Source organism: Centropristis striata, chromosome 18 (assembly GCF_030273125.1).
Source record: "Centropristis striata isolate RG_2023a ecotype Rhode Island chromosome 18, C.striata_1.0, whole genome shotgun sequence".
NCBI lineage: Eukaryota > Metazoa > Chordata > Actinopteri > Perciformes > Serranidae > Centropristis > Centropristis striata.
The window spans coordinates 22150265-22175275 of NC_081534.1; the positions used below are offsets into that span (position 1 = coordinate 22150265).

General features: G+C 36.3%; 1 protein-coding gene across 1 annotated transcript; it reads left to right on the forward strand.

Annotated features, from left to right (window-relative positions):
• The first annotated feature begins 733 nt into the window (after window positions 1-733).
• Window positions 734-8278, forward strand: slc35f6 (solute carrier family 35 member F6). Its single transcript, XM_059356392.1, has 6 exons — window positions 734-1001; window positions 4194-4266; window positions 4585-4756; window positions 5064-5276; window positions 6462-6572; window positions 7534-8278. The coding sequence occupies exons 1-6, from the start codon at window positions 925-927 to the stop codon at window positions 8019-8021; spliced, it is 1134 nt and encodes a 377-aa protein (XP_059212375.1). The 5' UTR covers window positions 734-924; the 3' UTR covers window positions 8022-8278.
• Window positions 8279-25011: the final 16733 nt, after the last annotated feature.

The window sequence follows — 25011 nt, forward strand, 5'->3', positions numbered from 1 at the left end:
ACCCATAGACATACACTAATACACCTTGGTAATTTAGCTAAAAAGTTTGTACAGCCATGGTTAACTCACTGAAATGGGGCAGAATAACCACAAAGGGACAAAAAGGCGTAAATTGACCACTCGCAAAATTAAAGCCAAGAGAAACGGCCACAAATGATGCATAACGACCATAAGAGTTACACAAATAGAGGCACAAAGCATCACAAAGTCTATGTTTTGTGCCAATGTAGGAAAGATGTTTGGGGTTTTTGCCTAGGGGCACATTTCTGATAAAACACCCATGGTAAAAAAAAGGGGGTCTGGCAATTTGAATTTCCACATCTGAAAAAAAAAAATTTTTTGGCCCTGTAATGATTATTTCAATCATCTATATAAATTCTACAAAGAAATACGAATTCAGTGCTTTTACTTTAAAATATCAGTTTTTCATGTAGTGCATTAGTTAGTAATTGTTTGTTATTATGTGTCCTCAGTTTTGTTATGTAAATTAAAACATTCGTTCCAAGTAATATTCACTAAACCAGTTCATTGGCTTAATTAGTTGATATTCCCAAGTAAAATGTAATGTAATCAGTGAATCTGCAATGTACTTGTGTGTTTCCATTAAAAAAATAAGTGGTTCCATTAAATAAATATTACATAGAAACAGCATGAGTAAAGATTACAAACACTTTCTGTGTGGAAAAAACTTGCCTAGCTTTTATTAAGCAAATGTCAATCCAATTTTTTTCAGATTCCGTCATTTCCGACAGGACATGAACGCATCGGGGCTTCGCCGCGGTCAGCTGACTCGGTGCTGTGAGATCATGTGGCGTTTACAGTCAGAGCGGTGAAGTGTGTGAACAACAACCAAGGTCTCTTCAAACAAAACACAGCTCGGTGGTCGTCAGTGCTCGGTGTGTTTGTCCCCTTCACTCGTCCGACATGGCTTGGACTAAATACCAGCTGTTCCTTGCGGGACTTATGCTAACAACTGGCTCCCTCAACACATTATCGGCAAAGTGAGTAAATTGAATTATGTTTTTCTGCTGGTGTCATGTGTTTATAGTTAAGTTACGGTCACTGTATGAGAATTTGCTGCAAAACCAGGGTTGGATGAATGTTTTAACACAAACTGGTATTTTTAAGCTATAGTTTAGCTAATGCATCGAGCTAGCTTGTTTTGTTTAAAAGTATTAGCATGTTATCTAGTTGTATTTACAGCTGCTGTATCTGTTAGCAAGCAACGTTAGCCTGTAAATAACAAGCTAATGTATTGTTAGCGTGTTAGCTAATATAAACATCGTTATCAAGCTGTTGGTGTAATGGGAAGCTTCAGAAAACTAATGACAGACATTTTAATGTTATTGACAGACCTGATAAGGCTGCTGCCAGGAAGCAGTTCAACGACTCTTCAAAGAAAAACTTATCTAAAAATCAAATGACTGCAGCTATCCAATATATACTCTGTGTTTAACAAACTTTGACTCAGGCATTGATGTCTGTCAGGGGTTTGGTAATAGCCGGGTACACTATAGCCTTGTGGGTCACAGGTAAATACAATATATTGGCACCAGGGATTAGTCATCATTTAACTCAGACTGCAATTTACTTTCATTATCACCTTGTCTTAAAAACGTGACAAAAACAACAAAGTAATAGTACATATTTTCATCTTCCTGGACCACAGAGACAAATACCAAAATGCAAATATATTTTAGATATAATCATTTAAAACAGGGAAAAGCAGGTAATCATCACACATGATAAGCAGGAAACAGTGAATGTTTTGCATTTTCCCTTGATAAAAGGCTTCCTTAATTATCTGTTGACTGGCTGTTTGATAAATACACACCATCATTTCAGTCATGATGTAATTCCTCATTAGAGCTGCAACAATTGATGCAAGAAATCATCTTAATAATCAGTTAGTAGTTGAAATAAAGACTATTTTTTTCATGCAAAAATGGCAGAAAATTATGTTTTCAGTGTCTCTATCATGGAGATTTCACACGTTTCTGTGTTTTATATCACATTAAACAAATTATCTTTAGGTTTCTAGTGGAAATCACCTTGGACTTTTGAGAAGTTTTTCTCAATTTTGTGACATTTTATAGACCAAATAATGAATCTCGAAACTCTTTGGCACACAAATCGATAATAAATACAGTTATATATATTTCAGGGCTGCAACTAACTTCATTACCACATTATCAGTTAAACTGCAGATTATGTCATTCAATGATTGATTGATTGCTCTTTAAAACACCTGAAATGGAGGAAAATTCACTTTTTATGTCTTTAATTACTGGTTTTGATCAACCAAATGTCCAAAACCCAGATATTCAGCTAACCGTGCTTATAAAACGATAAAAGCCAAACATTTGAGAACCTGGAGAAAAAATAATTTATCATAGCAATATGTTTAAATCCTAAATTACTGTCACGACAGGAGAAGGTTTTCTATTCAGCTTGTTTTACTTCCCCAGTAATCTGTAATGTCAGCTCTTTGTGGCCTGACACAGGCTGCTGTCTTTTTGTGGGTTTTGTCCACTAAACAAAACTTAAAAAGAGTTCTGAATCATGTGCTGATGTGTCAGACAGAGCAAGCCGTGTCATGTTACTGAGAGAGGAATAATAGAAATTTAACAGGTTCATTTCATAACAGTCACCTGACACCTGCGTTGCCACAGCGCTGCCTCACTGCTTTTAAAGCCTACAGCTGAGATCAGGTACAGCTTGCAGACTGATACTTCTGGTGCTTCTTTACTTCAATTCAAACATGAACCACAGTAGACAGGACGGTCGTAGCCGTCGATACATTTCCTTCTTCTTTCATTGATGAGCTCAGTGGTCGTTGCTTTTAAAGGAAGTGCTGTGTCATCGCCTTCCACATTCCCTTGCTTTGCATTTTGAAGCAGACAGGACGCTCACATGCTTCCTCTGACCGCCTGACTGTAAAAAATTGTGTACTCATTAACTTCATCACATCATCGTGTCTGACTGTGCAGTACTTTATGCCACAGTTAAACAAATTTACCTTCATTGTAGAAAACTTGTTCACATCTGCAATTTCATTTGGCTGTCTTTCAAATGAGCAAAACTCAGTTCTAGACCCGGATATATTTTTTTAACATGCTGAAATAAGTGGAAAAAACAGAGTGCATTTAGAGCTGAGCTTTGTCCAGCAACCCGTTACTTGTTTTGTTCTCAAGCACTGAGAGAAACACCTGATTTTAAGCATAGAGCAGTTTTAAATGCATGTAATAAATAATTTGATACAATGCACAATTCTCCTACAGGACAACATTTTAGCTTCCCAAAACCTTTCTTGCTTTGACATTGGCCTGAAAATGTCAGAAAATAGTGGGTCCGTTAGGTGAAGTGTTTGGGTTGCTTGTTTTGTGTGACTTACAGCTCAAAAAACATATATATGACAAAGGACATATAAATATATATGACAGAAAAAAAAGGCAGTTCATTATTTATTTATTTATTCATCTAAAGAGGCATCCCCATGCCAATGCCACCAGCTTGGGTCAAAATCCAGTAGATCATATTCATACCAGGTTATATTTATGTAACATTCATCACATGAGGTGCATCACAGAGGTGGTCATTAAAATGTCTTAACGTTTATTCAGCTAAACACGAGATTATATTATATATATATATATATATGTATATAAATAAAGATTATTTAATCTTAGATGCTGGAACCAGCTAAAGTTTGTTTGGGTGTCCATCCCTCCCTCTGTCCCAATCTTGTGAACATGATATCTCAGGAATGTCCACTTGGACTTAACGATGAACTAGTTACATTTAGAAGTGAAAGGCCAGGGTCACTGTGCTCTTGTTTTTTTTTTCTAGTTTAAATCAAAATCAAAATTACTTTATTTATCCCCAAGGGGAAATTCAGTTAATCTGGTAGAATCTCTGGAAGGTTGCATTATAGTAAGGTGATGTAGTTTTCTGACATTAACAGCCTGTTTAATCTGTTCTATTGTTTACATTTTCCTCATTTTTGTCATTATATATCCACATATTACCGCTGATTGTTAGTTAAAATACTGGCATGCTCTGCCCTACATTGATGTAAAACTGCAATTTTACTGGTTGGCAGAGGTATACAACCACAAGGCAATAATTCTAGTTTATGTGTATATGGTTGTGTAAAATTTCCATAATTAAGTTTTTGTCTTCTTGTCTGACAGATGGGCTGACTTGTTCTCAGCGAAGGGTTGCCGTGATGACCCTGAACATCCGTTTACTCACCCGTTCGTACAGGTAAAGTAATAAAATGCAGGTCACTGAACTGTGTTGCACTTAGTTTTAACTCAGTGTCAACTGGTTTAAATGCCAAATGTTATTAAATGGAAACATCTACTTAAAAAAAACTTGTTTATATATTTATATCTCTTCAAGTAAGATTTTGGGAAATTAAATTGTTCCATTGAAAATGTTCATGATACCCAGGTCTATGAAGGCCATGGACATGTACATGCATCTCTTTGTACTACTTCATTAAGTGATTGTTCTGTAAACTGTAATCTGTAATTATTTTTTCAACTGCTGTTTCCTCTCTCTCTCCGTCTGTCTGTCCAGGCAGTGGGGATGTTTCTGGGCGAGTTCAGCTGTCTCGCCGTCTTCTACATCTTACTTTGCCATGACCGACGAAGGCCTGAGCCCAAGATTAACCCGGGCCAGAGCTTCAACCCTTTCCTCTTCTTCCCACCCGCCATGTGTGACATGACGGCCACCTCCATCATGTATGTTGGTGAGTGACCTTTAGTAGCCTTTATCTGCTAAATGTTTAGAAAACTTTAAAGCTTGTTTAAAGTGCTCAGGAGTTCAGGTTTTATTCCTGATCTTTGGCCAAACAGACTAGTTTCCTAAACGTCAGGAGAACAGATATTGGAGTCAAAGATAATGTTGTTTACCTCAGCGTCACTTGTGTGTGTTTGTTATGTCGCTGCTGCTTTCCAGCGTCATGGAGCAGCTTCAATTGATTGTTTGAAGATCTTTTTCCAAGTACTAAATATGTAAAATGGTCTTGGTTTTTAAAACTTTTTTTTGTTTTGCAGCTCTCAACATGACCAGCGCCTCCAGCTTCCAGATGCTGCGAGGAGCCGTCATCATCTTCACCGGTCTGCTTTCTGTGGCGTTCCTGGGGCGACGCCTGAAGCCCAATCAGTGGATCGGCATCCTCATCACCATCCTGGGCCTGGTGATCGTTGGCCTCGCCGACTTCTTCAGCGGGCACAAAGAGGAGCACAAGCTCAGTGAGGTCATCACAGGTGAGGTGGAGTTTACCTTGCGCTTTATTTTCTCTGTTCAGTTCACATCACTGCAAGATAACAGCAAGAGAAGTAAACAAACACACAAAATGCAGTGCAACCCTGAACTTATCTAGACGTTACCTGGAGGAGCTGTGTGTGTGAGAATGCAAATATCGGTTGTGCTGGACATTAAGGGGACTTTAACCTGCCAGCTCCCCAGTACAAAGTCTGTGTGATGTCCAGCTGAGCCGGTGTGTGAATAGTAGAGGTGGGGGAAAAAATTGAAACAGCATAGTATTGCAATATTTTGCATGGTTATGACATATTGACCCATGGCTGCCAAGTATCGGTATTTGGGGGTTTCATATGAAACATGAAGTTCTAAGGAATCTATAGGCCTTTTTTTATGTTTCATTCAAAAAAACTCAGAGCTTGAAAGTTTGAAAGCTTAAAGTTGAGGAAAGTTTGAGAAAATGCTGCAATTGTTAAATACATGTTTGATATCAGTTAAGTTCAAATTGACTTTTTTTTACTTTGTTGGTCAGTCTTTAGGTTTGATTCATAAAAAGACTGAATTAAGATGAATAGACTGAGAATTTTCTCACACAAAATGCAGTTAAATAGCAATATATTCCTATCACAATACCCACCATATCGCAAAATGCTTAAAATCTCAATAATAATGTATCGTGACTTAAATATCAGCATAAAATTGTATAGTGGGGCCTCTGCTGATTCACACCTCTAATGAATAGATCGGGTCATTGTCCAGAGCAGCAAGTTGTTGATGTTTTTATCATGCGACTGGAGCAAAACAGGATAAATACAAACATCCAATCCTAAAGAAGAGTCTTTTACACAAAAACACCAATGAAAATGTCCAGCTGTGTCCGTGAATACTGCCTCATGTCCTCCTTCTACACACTTCAAGGTTCCACCTCTCACCTAAACAAACACAGTGGTTTCAGTCAGTGAGTATGGAAGTGAAAGGGGAACTTTAAACAATGTCCTGAAGTCATCTGAAAACTGTTCTTAGTGTAGCTGTATGCTTTTATTAAGTATGGAACTAAGTGTTTGCTTATGAAACTGTGTAGGAGGAAACACTGACGAATCAAATCTCAGTACAACATGAACTGACACTGAAACTATTTTCCCTTCCTAAAACTAGTAAATTAAACACCTCAACTCTCTTCTGTGCTGCAGGAGACCTCCTGATCATCATGGCTCAGATTATCGTCTCAGTTCAGATGGTCCTGGAGGAAAAGTTTGTCTCCAGACATGATATTCATCCTCTTCGGGCTGTTGGAACTGAAGGTACAGCTCTTGTTCATCTGTAGTTACATGCAACGTGTTTTAGGAAATCCAAAAGAAGAAATGTGACCTAACAAAAGAACAGAGAAGAACACAAAGAGTGAGCCAAAGTCCTGAATGTTAAAAGAAGTAAATAATGAGGAATGCACAGGTGAAATGTCAAATAACAAGCTAGTGTTTGTCTGTTTTCCTTTTTAAGAGAAAGGAAGATCTATATGAGAGTATTGTAAAGTTTTAAATATCTCCATGACTGTCAAGGCTGTTAAATAAAGGCTGAGAGTTGCTACAGAAAATCCATTAGTGCAGCTTTCCACATTTTTATGTTTTTGAAAAGTGTCATCCTTTGAATAAGTTCTTCAAATGTATTGTGCACATGTAATCTATGTGTAGTGTTGCTATTTACATTTTATTCTTTTTCACCTGTTTTTTGAGAAATGTCTGGCTATGTCTGATTAATGTTATTGCCCTGAATATGGGTTCATTTGGTTAAATGTAGTGGTTTGCAATATTACTGACAAGTAAAGAAAGCAGGAAAATATATTTTTGAGAACTACATTTGTAGCAATTAGTTGACTAAGTAAGTAAAAAAAAAAGTAAGTAAAAAAAATGATTGCCACCATTAATTGGTGATTTGTCATGAAAAAATGAAAATAAAAAGCTGTTTTAAGCCTTTAAAATACAGAAAAATACTGCTTTTCCCTGATTTATATTATACTGAGTATCTTTGGGTTTTTGTTGATGGACATTTTTCATTATGTTCTTACATTATTTTATCTTTTGTTTTGTGAGTAACTGGATCATTTTGTTTCTTCAAATACAGCAGGATTAATCACTTTGTAGTTGAGCTGATCACACACAGTGATGAAGTGTTGCAGGAAGACTTAATTTGTAATTGTTACAAGCTAAAAATGGTTGCAACAACTTTTATAGTCCATATCAAATTCTGTCCTTCTGTTATTTCCAGGTTTCTTCGGGTTCTTCGTCCTGTCGCTGCTCCTCATCCCGATGTATTTCATCCACGTGGGAGACTTCAGCAACAACCCCCGGATGGTCCTGGAGGACGCGCTGGACGCCTTCTGCCAGATCGGACACCAGCCTCTCATCCTGCTCGCTCTGCTGGGCAACACGGTTAGCATCGCCTTCTTCAACTTCGCCGGCATCAGCGTCACCAAGGAGATCAGCGCCACCACCCGCATGGTGCTGGACAGCCTGCGCACGCTGGTCATCTGGGCGGTGAGCCTGGCGCTGGGCTGGGAGCAGTTCCACGGTCTGCAGGTGCTCGGCTTCATCGTCCTGCTGCTGGGCACGGCCATCTACAACGCGCTGCACGAGCCCCTGGTGGCCAGGATCCCCTGCTGCGCTTGGATGGTGAACCGACAGGAGGAGGCCAGCGTGGGAGAGAGGGAGAGACTGCTGGCCGACGGCAGCGTGCAGAACGGAGACGACAGCTAAAACTTTAGCACTGAGGATGTCCCCGTGTGCTGGACTGTCTTTCACGTATGCTGTCGGTGGTAGTCTCTTTTTAAATGTGTGTTGTTGTTGTTTCACACACCAGATTTGAACTGACCTCACAGTTTTTATAATAAGTTTCTAAGCTCTTTTAGAGGAATAGTTCGACACATACGGGCATGGAAAAAATGGTGGAAGACCACCCTTTTTTCTTCAATTTCTTGTTCTTTTTAATGCCTGGTACAACTAAAGGTACATTTGTTTGGACAAATATAATGGTAACAACAAAAATAGCTCATAAGAGTTTAATTTAAGAGCTGGTATCTAGCCATTTTCCATGGTTTTCTTGATAATAAACAAAATAATTTTCAAGAAAACCATGGAAAATGGCTAGATACCAGCTCTTAAATTAAACTCTTATGAGCTATTTTTGTTGTTATCATTATATTTGTCCAAACAAATTTACTTTTAGTTGTACCAGGCATCAAATTAACAATATAGTGAAGAAAACAAATATTTTTTTTTTCCGTGACTGTAGGTACTGTCAATCCCAAAAAAATTTGTTCCCAAATTGTTCCAATATTCCTTTAAAAGTTTGAAGGAGCCTTTATATTACAATACAGCTTTTTTAAAAGAGATTTATTTAAGTGAGAACTTATTAATTTGTAGTTTAAGGTACTTCTAAAACAAAACTGAAATAATTTTATAGCCAGTTTCAACAACTTTTTGGACCCTTTTGCTTTTTTTTTTATTCTTAAAAAAAACTTGAACTGACTTTTATTTTTTATTTAGTTATAAATCACCGGACCACAGGTTTTTATGAAAATGGCTGTCGCACAAGATGATAATAACAACTTGAATTGATGAATCACTGGTTCTGATGGTGTTTTAAGAATATGTTTTTATCTTTTAATTGTTGCTGCTCATGATTGTGCCAAATTGTTTTCACTGACGATTGTTACAGTCGTTCAACATTTCGTTTGTCATCAAAATGAGAAGTCATTTTTTTTTTTTTATTCATCTCATTCTCAGTTAAGTTGAATACAGAATCGATTTTGCACAGAAAAGCAGTTTTAAAAGAATATGTCTGTATATTTGCTCTAAATTTGTATTGATTCATTTGTACAGATGGACAGATTGATTTGCACTTGTTATTGTAAATCCTGCTTCTCCTTCTCTGTTAAATATTTCTATCCTGTACACTAAGAAGAAAGGGAACTGTCATTAAATCACACCTGTTGATTGCTGTTAGCATTTTTAAATCAGGTCTGTGTTGACCTGCAGAGAGCTACACTCAATGGATGTGCTGATATGTAATGAAAAAAAGAACCGTTTTTAAAAAAAATACACTTCTTTTGTCTTTAAAACTTGTTTGTGCTGCATGATTACACACAAGATTGTGTTGGTTGACTTTGAATTCTGACATTTGATGACGTCATCATGGGCTCTCAGAACTTTGAGTTGTGAAGGTAAGTTTTTTATAACATTTTATAAACTAAATGGTTAATCTAATGATGGAAAATATGATCAACAGATTAATTTGTAATGAAAAGAACCATTTTTTGTTTGTTTTCCAGTGCCTCTTGATACAGTTTGGATGGATCATACAGTAATTCTATCTGATATTATATTAATGTACACTATGAAATAATGTTTTTAAATCCAAATATGTCAAATCATCTTTTTTCTGTCCTTGCAGCCTCATTTGCTCCGATAAAATGCAAATTCAGTTGATGGAAACTGCGTCCAGCAGCTCAGCTCACAGCCAGTGAAGCGTCCAGTGTCACCAGTCCCAACACCAGCAGCTGACACCTGCCTTCACTTCCTGAGTCAAACCAACTTCCTCCCCAAAGACCCGTCCTGCACTTTAATGGAGGTCAAAGGTTAAACGCAGGATTCCCCAGAGGAGCTACACACACGACCCCCGTCCAGCTCCGGGAACAGGATGAAGGGAAATGTGTTAATTGGCCGAATACACACGGAGCACGTGAACACAGTGAGAAGGTAATGTCACGGCAGATGTTTGCTTCTTTTACACGGAACAAGAAAAACAGAACAAAATTATTCTGATTCTGAACAAAACTTGTGGGTTTTATCCCCAGTCAATGCACATTTAACACAAGGAGTGTCATAAAGTTTTTTATTCCTTGAAGCATCCTTAACTTTTGCAAAAAAAGTAAATACATTTCTCAAAACAATTCATATAAACATCACCAGCAGCTTTTTTAAACTCCTTAGTTTATCTCTCAAAAGTAAAAGTTTGTCAGTACAATCAGAAGATAATTGTAAATTGGCCTACCATAGTCTTATTTATGTTATATATCACATGGTCATAATACACGGTTGCCCATGAAGTTGGAATAATTTTTTTTTCAGACACAATCCTCTTAATTGTGGTTTAATTTCCATTGTGATATGTTTGGAGAAGATTGATTAATACATTTTTGACAGATAAAGATGTACACTTTATCTGTCAAGAATAAATCATATTGTCACAATCATTTTATGGAAAGACAAAATATTTTTTATCCAACTTTATGAGCAACTGTGTATATCGGTGGGCCAATAATTATATAAAAAAAGAGCCATTATGTTTCCATAAGATAAGATGAAATAAACTTCCCAAAGGAAATTATTGTGCCAGAGTTTGCTCAGAAATTTCAACAACATGCATCAAATTTATGTACGTAATACATAAATAAATATTAACAAAAAATGTCAACCAAAATAGAAAAATAATACTGTGTATGACATTGAAAAGTAATATCGACAGTAATAGAATTAAAATTATTATATTTTTTTCATATATTATTGTGCTTTGTGTCTGGTGTTTCAGCTTCATTTTATTTAATTATGTTTTTATGTATTTTATTTAATTGTGTGTTGTTGTTTTTTTTGGTACACTGCTTTATGTTTTCATTTCAAACTCAACCTGCACTCCAGTGGTGGAATGTAACTAAGTACATTTACATTTTATGTAACTTTATACTTGTAGTCGACTACAGTTTTTAAGGCAAATATTGTACGTTTTACTCCACTACATTTAGCTGACAGCTTTAGTTACTTTTCAGGTCGAGATTCAACATGAAAAACATGATCAATTCAATTTTAATTATTATTCAATTTCACAACAGTAAACTAAGTAGTTAAAATGAGCCCTATGTTTACAAAATTAAAACGCTGCTCACATAAATGCATCAAGACAAATTGTCTCATAGTATATGTAGAATATATAAAACAATGCTGCATAAAAAGCACTTTTACTTCTGATACTTTAAGTACATTTTGATGCTGATAATATTGTACTTTTACGTTTTACTTTTAAGTTTTGAATGCAGGACTTTTACACGTAGTGGAGTAAATTCACAGTGTGGTATTAGTACTTTTACTTAAGGGATCTGAATACTTGATCCACCACTGCTGCACTTATAAACGCTCATATTATGTCAAATTAAAACATGACGTGACCGCTAGATGGCAGCATTTTGCTACAAAAGAATTAATAATTGTAGCTTTTCATTGTGCTTCTGAAACCATTATGTTGTCTACAGTAACACTAAGTTCATAAAGCAGAATAAGTATGTCATAGAGATATTTAAATGTCTATATGTTTATTTATATAAATTATTTTAGTGATGCTCTGTGGAAGATGAATTTCTACAACCCTAAATAACTTAAACGTTATGCCAAAGAATATGATATATAACATATATAGTATTTTTCTGCTGAGTTATAGGACACAGTCTCTATATTTGATTGTTATATTCGTGTAAGTGCACACGATACAGGTCTAGGACAGAAACATGGATATATACTAACTTTTTTCTTTTAGCAACTAATTTAACTTTATTTAAAATGTAAAGGCTGCCTGTTTGTTCATAAAGCAACACATATTTTGTGTCAGTCATGGAAATGTGTTTATAGTGCAGTTGGATGGAAGACTTGCAGCCTCTGACGTAAAACAAGAAAGAAAAAAAAAGATTAAAATAAAGTAGGCCAGAATTATACAGAAGACGCTCCTGGGACAGCGTGGAAAAACATTTCCAGTAGCTGTTTTCTGGACAAATTTGTCCCGATGCGATCTGTCCTCCTCTGAGACAAACTGACCTGCTGCTGAAAACCCCAGAGCAAAAAACAAGTCTGTGAATAGATAGATAGATAGATAGATAGATAGATAGATAGATAGATAGATAGATAGATAGATAGATAGAGTACCATTCACTCTTGCTCTGTTTGTTGTCTTGAATATAATCCCCATATTTTATATTTATATTTTGATGTAACTAGTGTGATGTTTGAGGAGATTCAATCTCTGCTCTGCAGCTTCAGACCTGCCGCTGCTGCTGTTTGGATTTTCTCGGCTGATGAATCGTATTTTTCCACCGCTGCAGACTGATTTGGCCGAGATGTGAACCATTAAAGCAGCAGGGTGAGATGCTCTGCTCTGCATCACACTGCTGCAAGCTGACTCTCCCTAATGCATCACCTCAAACATATACATATTATTTATTTTGCATGCACAAAAATGCTCATTTTTGCCACATTTATTCCTGCAGAAAGAGATTATCAACCAATAAGTCATGCAAAACAAGAGAAAATATATATTTTGTAGCTGTTTTTAGTATCTACTTTGATATATGACTGCAAACGTCTCATTTATTAAGACAAAATATGAGTTTTGCATGCTCGCTGAATTTTAAAAAGCATATCTATCAAGCATATCTGACGTAAATTACTCTGTTTTGATGTATTAATATTTTTTGCAGGGGTTTCTGCTCGCAGCAGCAGCAGCAGCAGTAATGGTTTGTTATTATGACCTTTTGTGTTTCCATTAGTCTCTCTGCTGCAGCGCTGCTTACAGTTCGTGATTTAACCGTGTGTACATTTGCACACTGCGGCTGAAGCTGCCGCACAGAGAGGCGACTTTAATCTGTTCTAGTGTAAACACGTGGCTTTGCTCAAAGGCACCGAGTCACCATCATATTTAAAAGCTTCCATTAAAGCAGCTCCTTTAGCGTGTTTACAGCAGAGGGCAGGCCGGGGCGAGTGTGATTAGTCTACCACTCCAGTGTCCAGCTAATGACCACTTAATGTTTTAAACTCTCAGACAACAGGCACTGCTCGCTACCACAAAAGGAAACACTCAAATCATCCCAGTCCAACGGGTTCATTTAGATCCGTCTACCTGCAATATGCTGGACTTTTATTTTGAAGGTTATTTTAGCAGCGATAGAATAAATACACATAACTTTAGCTTAAAAGTAGACATATAGTGTACAGATAATCTGTTACAAGTAAAAGTCCGGCATATAAGACGTTTAAAATTATTATTTTTTTGTATTTTAAGTAAAAGTGGACAATTACAAACATGACATATACTTTAATAATAAAAATGATTATAATAATAATTATAATGCATTTTATTTATGGGCGCCTTTCACGTCTCTCAAGGTCACCTTACAAACACAGCAAAAACTTATTTTTTAAAAGGGCTCATTATGAAATGATGAGCCATTTGAGAACAACTTATTATATTATTGGGTTATAATTATTGATGCATGAATGTGCTTTTTACGTTCATAAAGTGGGGTAATGTAGTTAAGTACAGTTTTGAGGTACTCAAGTATTTTATTTTTTTCCTACGTCATACTTCTACTCCACTGCATCTCAGAGAATATTAAAATTTTTATTAATATTACTGAATTTATTTATTAACTTTACTGACTAGCACAATCTGATTGTTAATACACAATACAAGGTACTAATTGATGATGTATTTGTGTGTTTATCTGATCATTTTAATCAAAATAACTCATTAAACCATATAAAATGATGATAGTTGTAATAAACTCTGCCCTGTAAGGATAAGGAGTATATATATTGGGGGTTTATCCTCATGTGAACAGATTTGTGCAACTTGAAGGTTAATGTTTGCATGATTATTTTTCTTTCTCTGTGCAGCTGCTGCATTCGCTCAACATGACCTGCAAACAGAAACACAGCAGCAGGGAAATGTAAGTACAATTATGTCCGTCAGTGTTTCCATTTCATGGCACTTTAGGCTGTACTTCTACTGAGAGAGAGCAGTGTTATACTTTCTGTTTTTCTTGCCTTAACATTTATTTGACACTTTTAGTCATTACTTTCACAGATTGGAATTTCATATTAAAACACACATTAGATTATTAAATACAATAAATAGTTAAATATTTAGCCAGTAGTTTTTCTTTGGGGTTTTTGATCTCTTGTAGTTTTCAGCAGAAACAGTTTGACTTTAAACTTTACAGGTAATTTCATTTAAATAACAGTTTAAGGGCCAAAAGAGGTCCAATAAAACAACAATTCACATAAAACAGATTTTTTTTTAAATATTTTAGTTTTCTTTTTCAGTGTATGTGTATGGAAGTTCAGGTATATGATTGTATATAGGAATGTCTATTTTTTTCATTTGACTATATTTGTATATTTTTTTAACTAAGTAGGTAAATATTAATACATTTATTTGGGGGGAAGAGGAAAAACAAAAAAGAAGAGTAGTGATATAACACAGGTCACAGAGAAATAGCTGTATGAAGAATATACTGAATTATTTTTTGTAAACAGAAGAGAACGGGTATGTATGATTGTATACAATACTCTGGAAATAAAAAAATATAAAAGTTTGGCAAAATAATGAAAAGAAACCAAATCAAATTTAGCAGGACTTGGATCAATTTTTTGTTCTTTCTTTTTCCTATTAATCTTTTCACGACCTCTCAGATTTATTTTGTGACCTTAAGATTGAGATCCACTTGACTAAATTATGCTAAAGTTAAAACTATAGCTTCACTTTAACCTGCTTCAATAGTTTAATATACTGTAATGTAATCTATGTAAGAGTCACTGAGGTCATTTTGCTTCAGTATGATATAATCACATATTTTTAACATCACAGAAATCCAGCCTGTGTTCATCTCTCTGCTGACTCAGTTATTTAATTACTTTTTTTGCTTTAATTGTAGATTTATTTGCAGTTTGCAAAATAAAAGCCCCGAACAGGAAGAGAGAACATTTAGTCACTGGGGGGAGCTGCTCGTACATTTACTGCTTCACCTGCTCATTAATGTTTCATGTTATATCTGTTGGAATATTAATCAGTTTTCTCTTTAACTTCAGTCACAAACGGATGATACGAGGCAAAGTATCTGTTAAACGTGCAGAGACATGAAACAAGAGATAACTTTGAGTCTGTGTACTTCATCTTAATACGACTATTATATGGTGCTTTATATTTAATTTCAGATGGAAATATTGCTCTTCTTGCTCCACTATTTTACTATAAACAATTCACAGCTTTAGTTACTTTGGATATTAAGATTAAACTTCTATTGCACTCGTCATTCATAATATATACTCCAAGGTATAAAGCGTTTTGGTGACATATCTCTAATTTATTTAATTTCCTGTTTTACTTTCAATTCAAATAGGTCTCTTCCTATTTAATATCAGTTATTTGTTTTTTTCTCTCTTATCTTACAAAAAACAACTTTATTTCAACTTATATTTAAAATATGATGCATTGTTGCAGTTTAAACTTTAGATATAGACACATAAATGTTAATATTAGCTTCACCTCAAATAACAACAATCGCTAATTTCTACTTTTATATTATATGTGGCAATAATAATGATCAAATACTAAAACATACAATAAAATAAGGACTCACAGTGGCCGTTTCCTGCATCATGTACTTTAAATATGATCATTGTTGCAGCTTAAACTGTAGATATAAACCTGTAAAGAAGTTAATGTTAGCTTCACCCCGAATTGCAACAAGCGCAATATGCTGCTTTCGTATTAATGTGGCAATAATTATGATCAAATACTAAACTGTACTATAAAATATGACTCACAGTGGCCATTTCCTGCATCATATTCTTGTGTTTTTGATACTAAAAGGACATTTTGCTGATAATAATCTGCACTTTTACTGCACAATTTTAAATGCATGACTTTAACTTGTTTAGTAGTAGTAGCTTTAGACCACTATGAAAAGATCTGAGCACTTCCTCCACAATACTCTGGAAGAAGTGTTGTGTAACTCACTAGAGTAATAGTGAGCAAAAATGAAATAAAGGAACAATGTGTAAATTGAGTAATTTATTCTTCTAGGAGCACAAAGACACTCATGTTTCTTAGAAACTGCACGAAGGAGAAGAAGACGGATCAACTGCTGACATTTTCACATGCAGATTAAAACTCACTAGAGTTGGTCTCCACCTCAGAGAGAGTTCACTGTTTGAAATATACTGGATGTATTCAGGATCATATAAACGGGGACAGTCTTGTTTTGACTTTGTACACATCCCTCACTTCTTTTTTTTCTTCTCCTCCTCTGGAAATGATGGCAGGGTGCCATACAGAAGGCTGTGTACAATGGCCCAGGTCCCATTAAATCTGCGAAAGTTCCTTCCTGAGGCAAACATTGCCAGAAATAGTAATCTTGGCGTGGAGCTGGAGTCGTAGCGAGGGGGAGCAATAATTCTCGGCGTAATAATGGAAATCATTTAATTCTGTCCTGCGGCCTGTGATCCAGCAGAGCTACAGGCCGAGGTGCTCATTCAGTCTTCCTCCGCCTGATAAGACTTCCTGAAAAACACACAGCGAGCAATCAGGCGACAACAATGGGCTCCGTCAGACGCTTTAAACTTCAGGTAGCCGGCGGTGCACAGCAGCAGCACAGCTTTGTTTCCACCCACAGCGAGCGTGTGATTCTCAGAAGCTTTGACTTTTCATTTTCATGTTGTTTGTTTGTTTGTTTGTTTGCTGCAGAGTGTTTGAGCTTAAAGCAATCTGCTGCTTAACCCATCAGTCATCAGTGTTGCAGCTGGATTTGGACTTTTTGTCACTTTTATCAGGTTTTAACTTGCAGCTCAAGCTGTTGGTTATAAACAGAGAAGATTATCACATCTGTTTCACAACAAATAAGTTCTTAAATATGCGTTGGTCTTATGTAAACATTAGATTTTAAGAGACTGTTGGTGTAGGAAGACGCTTTATTCTTGTAAAAGTATCTTATTACATTCAAAAGAGCTCAACTGATGCAGGAGTTTTGAGACTGATGCAGATTTTAGAGGAGAAAAATTCTTCACAGATGCATTGCATTTTTGAGCTGGAATGAAAATAGACTTTCTATGTTTATTTTGCATCAATATGACTCTGCAAAGGGGCTCAGAAGGCTGCTCTCACAAACAAATAACTTAAAGAATATTTTTAATTATTCTAAATTATTATACAGTATACATACAATGTATTGCAGTGTCAAAAAAATCTAGAAATTAACACATTAGAAAATAAAGAATAAAAAAATGTAATAAATAGCTCAATAAAGTTGCATTAGTTGCTGAGCGGTAAATAAAGAATAATTAAAATAAAATAATTAAATGATACCATTTGTAAATCACCACAAACATTTTTCTGCATTATATATTCTGTAAAAAAAAAGTTGTAATATCTGTCTATATCAGAAAATATATATGAATTACTATTAACAATTAGTGAGGCTCTGTTCAAAAGTACAAATCTGCAAACTGTACATAAAGTCACAGTAAAAGTACTCATTCTGCAGGAGAATGTTCCCTTTCACTGATATATTTGGCATTATTACAGCTTCTTTAAAGTGGAGCTGCTTTTATCTACTTTACGTACAGTTCAGGGGCGTAAATATAGACGAGCAGGCAGTGCAGTTACACTGTGAAGGTGTCAGGTGTCAGATGGTAGCAGGGTAGTTACAGGTACTTTACTCACACTGAAGTCACAACATAAATCTGGGGAGCAGTAAGTTGTACACTGTACTTGTCTCATATCTTGTTTGTCTGTAAAGTATTGGATCATTTGACCTCTTTGGGCCTAAAGCAGTTATTGAAATTTGAAATAAAAACAGACTAAAACTTAACCATGTTTTTATTGCAAAACTCTAATCTGAAAAGCAATAAGAGTCTGTCAAATAGGTTAAAAAAATACAGTGTTTCCGACATGTAGGTGAGTAGAAGGATAAAGTAGCACCAAATGGAAATAACTGAGTAAAGTATATCAGAATTCTACTTGTAATTGAGTAAATGTACTTTCTATTATCTGAAGGATAATATTCTATTTCTACTTCTGGAAAAGACAATCCAACTTTTTTTTATATTATAATGGTTTTACGACTGAGTTTTCTATTGTTGAAGACAGATTTGAGTGTGGAGAACTCACAGTGGTTTTAAAACGGAGTCGCTGGCACTGGCAGTAATCCCACCTGCCGTCAGTTATACAGCTCCACAGAGGACGGGCCTGGAAAAGGGAAATAAAGGTGAATAATAGTCTCCAGCAGGGCTCCGGCTGAAAAAGTCATATTTCATTTTTTACAGGTGATTTGTGGATCAAATGCAAGCTTCTTTTTCTTTCTCTTTTTTTTGAAGAATATTTTCAGACTTTTCAGCTCTGATATGGAGCCAGAAACAACCTCAGGTTTATTCTTCTTGCTTTAAAAACTAAACTGCTGCAGGTTCATGTTTATGTCCCGTCTCACTCCTCTTAAGAACAAACATAAAAATCTAGGTAGGTGCATTAAAACGTGCACATATGGTATAAAAACAAGGCAATTATAATAGCTTAATGATGTAATCAGACTGCAGGGTTACTGCACAGCTTCTGGTGCAAACTGTCTCTGCAGTGGCTGGTAAAAATCTTGTGTTTTCATATACAATCACCTTCTGCATCATCATCACGTCTGCAGTCTGCACTGTGACTCTCCCCAACAAGTAAACCACCTGTGCAAACTCTAGAAACATTCAGCTCTCTTCCTTTCACTGTGTGTGAATAGAAACCTTAACCAATAAAATTAGAAAGTGCACCGCTGCATTCCACAACTAATCCAGGGGATTAGAGAAGTATAACATTAAAAAATAACAACGATTACCCACGGAAAAGGGAGTCAAGGTACATAAGTATAAGTACAATTACTAAGTTTTATTAATAGGAGAGAGCAGAAAGAAAACGCACCACAGCAGGTAACATGCAGCCTCTACTACAGGAAACTTGACAGTGTTTTGTGTTATTTTGTAAATCTGTGTTATAACATATGGAGAGGCTGGTGAACAACTCACTATACTGTTAAGTCCTCAGAGTGTGTTTGGATGTTCAGAATCTGTAGTTTGACGTTTCTTTCCTCCACCTTTAACAGCCTTCTGTCTCCGCAGGGACTCTTAAATCAGGCAGACACTAAGAGGAGATGGAAAGTTGTTTGTGCACAAAAAGGTGCAGAAAGTGTACATTTGCACATCAATATTTTTGCAGTTGCTGCACTAAACTGTCAAAAACACGATTTTACAGACACCTTGAATAGAGTGGGACACAGCACAAGATGGCAGCAGGCAAGTCAGGTGTGCTTGTGGTGTTTTTAGCATACATGTTTATAAAAGTATTTTTAGACACTGGACCCAAAATCAGGTTTGAAAGGCAGTTACAAAATGTTTGTGACAATACAAACAAACCTTCACTTAATAAACAGTTTGAGTATGGAAAGAAAATCCTCATGGACACATTCCTCTATCCATGCTGGTATCCAGCCAGGCGCAAAAATAAGAACAATAAGAACAGCGACAAACGGCAAGTAAACGGCGGAAAATTGATAATTTGCATCTGCCTGTTACTATCTGGGGATATACATCAATGCCCAGGTCCGATGCCAAGAACTACGATCTCAAAAAGGCCCAGAGCAGGTGAAATGGTCTGCACGAGTCACCCAGACGTCGGGAGCCGGCTTTTCTCCATGGTCGCCGCAGGGAGTGGAGGTGCGCGTGGAGACGCCGAGAGACGCAGCGGAGATCCGTCGGGGAGAGATAGCATCAGGCAACGCGAAACTGAGCAGGCCAGATTGGATCTTCGGGCCCCCGTACTCGTAGGCCAGTCACTCTTGGAGGAGCCGGAGAGCACCGGCAGTGAGGGGCCGAACGTGGATTCTTTCCTGGCTATGCGAGGACTACACCTGCTTCATCTCAACATCAGAAGCCTTCTACCGAAAATCACCGAGATTCGGCACCTAAGTAAAAGCAGAAAGGTTGGAATCTTTTGTTTCACTGAAACATGGCTGGATGACTCTGTTAAGGATGCTGAAATTGAATTAGAGAACTATTTGATTGTTAGGAGAGATCGAAACCGCAGAGGTGGAGGGGTGTGCATTTATGTGAGAGCGGACATTGGTTTTAATCACAGAACGGACTTGTATAGCGATCAGATTGAAGCGGTCTGGCTGGATATTTTGCTACCGAAGAGTAAGCCCATACTAATCGGTGCTTGTTACAGGCCGCCTGATCAAACCCAGTTTTATGAACTTTTAGAGGAACTTTGCACAAAGAGGTTGGACTTGATGAAATCTGAAGTTATTATGATGGGAGATTTTAACACTGATATTCAGAAACACGATGTGTCCGCGTATAAAGCATTGATGAATTTCTGTCGTTCGTTTAGTTTAAAACAGCTGATTAATGAACCTACACGTGTGTGTTTCAACACCCAAACCACGATTGACCTTATCCTAGTATCGGATAAGTCTAGAATAACACAGAGCGGGGTTATTAATCATGGTTTGAGTGACCATTCTATTGTTTTCTGTACTAGAAAGTCCAAGAAAGCAGTGCTTAATTGTCATTCTTCAATTAGAATACGGTCGATGAAAAAGTATAACAAAGAAACATTCAATGAAATTTTGAAACAAATGGATTGGTCTAATGTATTGCAATGTAAAGATGTGAATGAAGCATGGTACTCATTTAAACGCATATTTTTAGAAGTGGTTGATAATATAGCCCCATATAAAGAAATTAGAATAAAACAGAGGACAGAACCTTGGGTAAATGATGAAATTCTTGAGAAAATACGGTCAAGAAATAAGAAATATGATACATTCAGGGTTGAGAAGGATAAGCAAAGTTGGGCTGAGTATAAAAAGGCAAGAAATGAAGTCAACAGATTAGTGGTTAATACTAAAAAGGCATACTTTAATGAGAAAATAGCAGAATATAGAAATGACTCAAGAAAGCTATGGAAGTCCCTCAAGCAGCTTGGTTATAGTAAAAGGATGAAAACCAAAAACTCCAACATCACTCTAGATCTTGGCAATACAATTACTTCAGATAAGGGGATAGTTGCGGCTGGCTTTAATGAATATTTTTCATCTGTTGCCAGAGAGTTGGTTGGAAAGCTACCTGGCCAGACTGGGCAATATGGGGAAAGTCATGTGCGGGACTATTACTCCCAGTTAGGGATTCAGCCCAGGAGCTTCTTTTTCGGAAAAGTGTCTGAGGCACTGGTTCTGGAGAAGCTCCAAAGGCTTGATGGTTCTAAAGCCACAGGATTAGATGCCATTCCATCCAGATTATTAAGGGATGCTGCTGAGATCATTACTCCGTCCATCACTCACATTGTAAATAGGTCCATAGAACAAGGGCAGTTTCCAAATGATCTCAAGATTGCCAGAGTGATCCCTCTATATAAAAAAGGGAGTAAACAGGACCCGGGCAATTATAGGCCGGTCTCCATTCTCAGTAGTCTGTCAAAGATAATTGAAAAAATCATGTTTGAACAAATTGATAATTACCTTTCATCACAAAACATACTTTATGAATTCCAGTCTGGTTTCCGGAAATCTCACTCTACTGATACATGCTTACTCTTCTTAACAGATTTTATTAAAAAAGAGGTAGATAATGGGAAGTTCTGTGGTATGGTGATGTTGGACCTACAGAAGGCATTTGACACAGTTGACCACTGTGTTTTACTGTATAAATTGAAAGCTATGGGTTTTAGTGAATTAGCAGTGAAATGGTTGGGCTCCTATTTGGGGAATAGAATGCAAGTGGTGGACATTGGGGGTACAATGTCTCAACCTCTTGGCATTGAATGTGGTGTTCCTCAAGGGAGTGTTTTAGGGCCACTTCTCTTTCTTTTATATATTAATGATTTAAAGGCGGTCTGTTCATCTAATCTTTTTTTATATGCAGATGATTCTGCGCTCGTAGTTTCTCATGAGGATAAAAATATCATTGAACAATTACTTAGCGCAGAACTTCTAAATGTTAGCAGATGGATGACTGACAATAGGTTATCACTCCATGTAGGAAAAACAGAATCCATTCTTTTTGGGTCAAAGATTAGATTGAAAAAAGCCTCCAGTTTTAAAGTCGTAGTTGGAGATCTTGAAATTACAGCCAATGAATCAGTCAGTTACCTTGGATGTGTGTTAGACTGCAACTTAAGTGGCATAGGTCAGGCACAGAAGGCAATCACCAAAATAAACAATAGGGTCCGTTTTCTGGCCAGAATTTCAAAATTTCTGGATAGAAAAACAATGGTCATTTTGGCAGGAGCCTTAATTCAGCCGTATTTTGATTATGCATGTGGCTCATGGTATAATGACGTCACAATGAATTTGAAGCATAGGCTACAGACCTCACAAAACAAGTTAATCAGACTTGTTTTGGATGTCCCCATGAGAACCCACCTCGAATCATCCCACTTTGATAAGGTGGGATGGTTGAAGGTGGAGGATCGTGTATCTCAGATGCAGTTATGTATGGTACACAGGTGTGCTTATGGGGATGTACCCAATTATTTTAAAAATTATTTAAATAGAGTAAAAGAAGTTCACCGCTATTCCACTAGGGGAAGCTTAACAGATTTTGTACCACCTAGAGTTAAGACAAACATGGGTAAAAAGTCCTTTCTTTATGTTGGAACAATTCTTTGGAACAGGTTACCTGGCCCACTTAAATCAATCAGAAGCATATGCAGTTTTAAACAAAACTTGAAAAAATGGTTTAAACACCAATCTTAGAATGTTGGCAATCTGTATCTGTCGCGTGTATTTGAAACTGTAATTTATGTTTTTATGTGACTTATGAATGATTGATGCATGTATGTATGTATGTATGTAAAAATGGTACTTGTTTGATTTATGTAAGATATGCTGCTACTTGCCCCTGTCTCCTGCCTTATAGGGACCACAATGGAAATAAGCCTTGGGGCTTTATTGTGTCATCCCTGACTATTTTTTTATCTATTTTTATTATGTATGACACAGGTTGCTGTTTCATATTTTTTATATCAAAAATAGTCAAATAAAATCAATCAATCAATCAATCAATCAATCAATCAATCAACTGCACGGCTTTATAAGACAGAAATCATATCAGGATGAAATCATAAATTGAGATATCATGATGCACAATGACGTCATCAAAACTTACAATAACAAGCACATAGTAAGTCAGATTTCTTAGAAAATCTCATGTATGTGTGCATATTTTATTATTTTGTCTATTGATTCACTTGAAGCTGTTATGTTCACTTTCCACTAAAAAGTTCTTAACTTAAAGAGAAAATACTATGTAGTTTTCATTTAGTAAGTATCTAATTTTATGCTTAACCACGTGTTTATTTCATATATTCATTTATTGAATTTACATAAAACATGTTGTATCATGATGAATATAATTTTCTAGATATGACTTATATCGACCAGCCCTGTAATATTGTAAATATTGTACATTTACAGCATCTTTTCCATAATCATATTGTCATTTTAATATTCTTTAATATGTTCTTTCCTTTTATTTTGCTCTTATATTTTTGTGTTGTGTGCACCAAACACCAAAGCCAATGATTTTTTTCTTTTTAAACAATTCTGATTTTGATTCACATTTATCTGAAAAATCTTAATAATATTAAACATATATTAGTTTTCAGTGCTCTGTGTGTTGCCATGCATGCTTTTCTTTCTGCCGTGAAAACACATTTTGCACAATATTCAAAGACAAATACACACCAAACGTATTGCCCGAGGTCCAGAAAACATGTTTGTCTTTGGTTTATGAGTTAAAACAGCAGCTGCTCTCTTGACCTTTGGATTAATATTATTCTGCAGCTGACAGTCAGAGGCACAGCCTTGTGTGTGTGTGTGTGTGTGTGTGTGTGTGTGTGTACACGTGTACGTGTGTACGTGTGTGTGCACGTGTGTGCGTGCGCAAGCGCGTGCATGCGAGTGCGCGTGCAGGCCGATCTGAGGCCTGCATGTGTTTTTGAATGCTTCCCACTGAAAAGCTCATCAGCACCTGAAATAACTCGAGGCGTGCTGCGTCTGCTACATCCTCTTCCCTGGATTGTTTTGACTGCATGATGGAGGGCGAACGTTAAAATCTCTATTTCTAATTTTAAATCCCGGAAAAGTGTCACTCGAAAACAGCATGATAGGAGGCAGTCAGGGTCATCGGCGCTTCCGGCCGCATGAATCAAGACTAAATGAATGCGGAGCTTCAGAAGCCATTGTTCCAACTCACACAGAGAGAAAACATGCGAGCGGAGAGGCTGGGGAGGAGGAGGAGGAGAGGGAGGCACTGAGAGCAGGCACGACAGGGGAGAAAGCGACAGAGTTCATTTTTATTGACAGTGAGAAAAAAAAAATATGGAAAGTATATTAACTGTTACGTAAAAATAGAATTATTGGCTACATTTTTATTGTTGCAAATATTAATAATACGTTGTTTTCGACAAAGTAAGACCAACTAAGTCATGTAAAATCTTAAAATGGCTTGTAAATAATTTTACTTTTTTTTAATATAGCCTGTTTGTCTTGGGTGGTTTCCTAAGCACAAAACTGGAACATTTAAAACAAATTAAAAAATAAAAATAAAAAATAATTTTTAAAAAGACGATAACTGAAAATCTGCAGGGGGGAAAACATTTCTAATATTTAAATTAAATAATTCTAATGTGTTGTTTTTGACAAAATATGACCAATAAAGTCATGTATAATGATAAAAATGGCTGGTAAATATTGTTATCGTCTGTTTGCCTTGGGTTGTTTCCTAAATACAAAACTGAAAAATGGAAAACAAAAACTAAAAATTGAAAATATATATTTTTAAAAAAAGACAGATTACTTCGTGTGAAATCTGCAGGGAATATTCATTATAT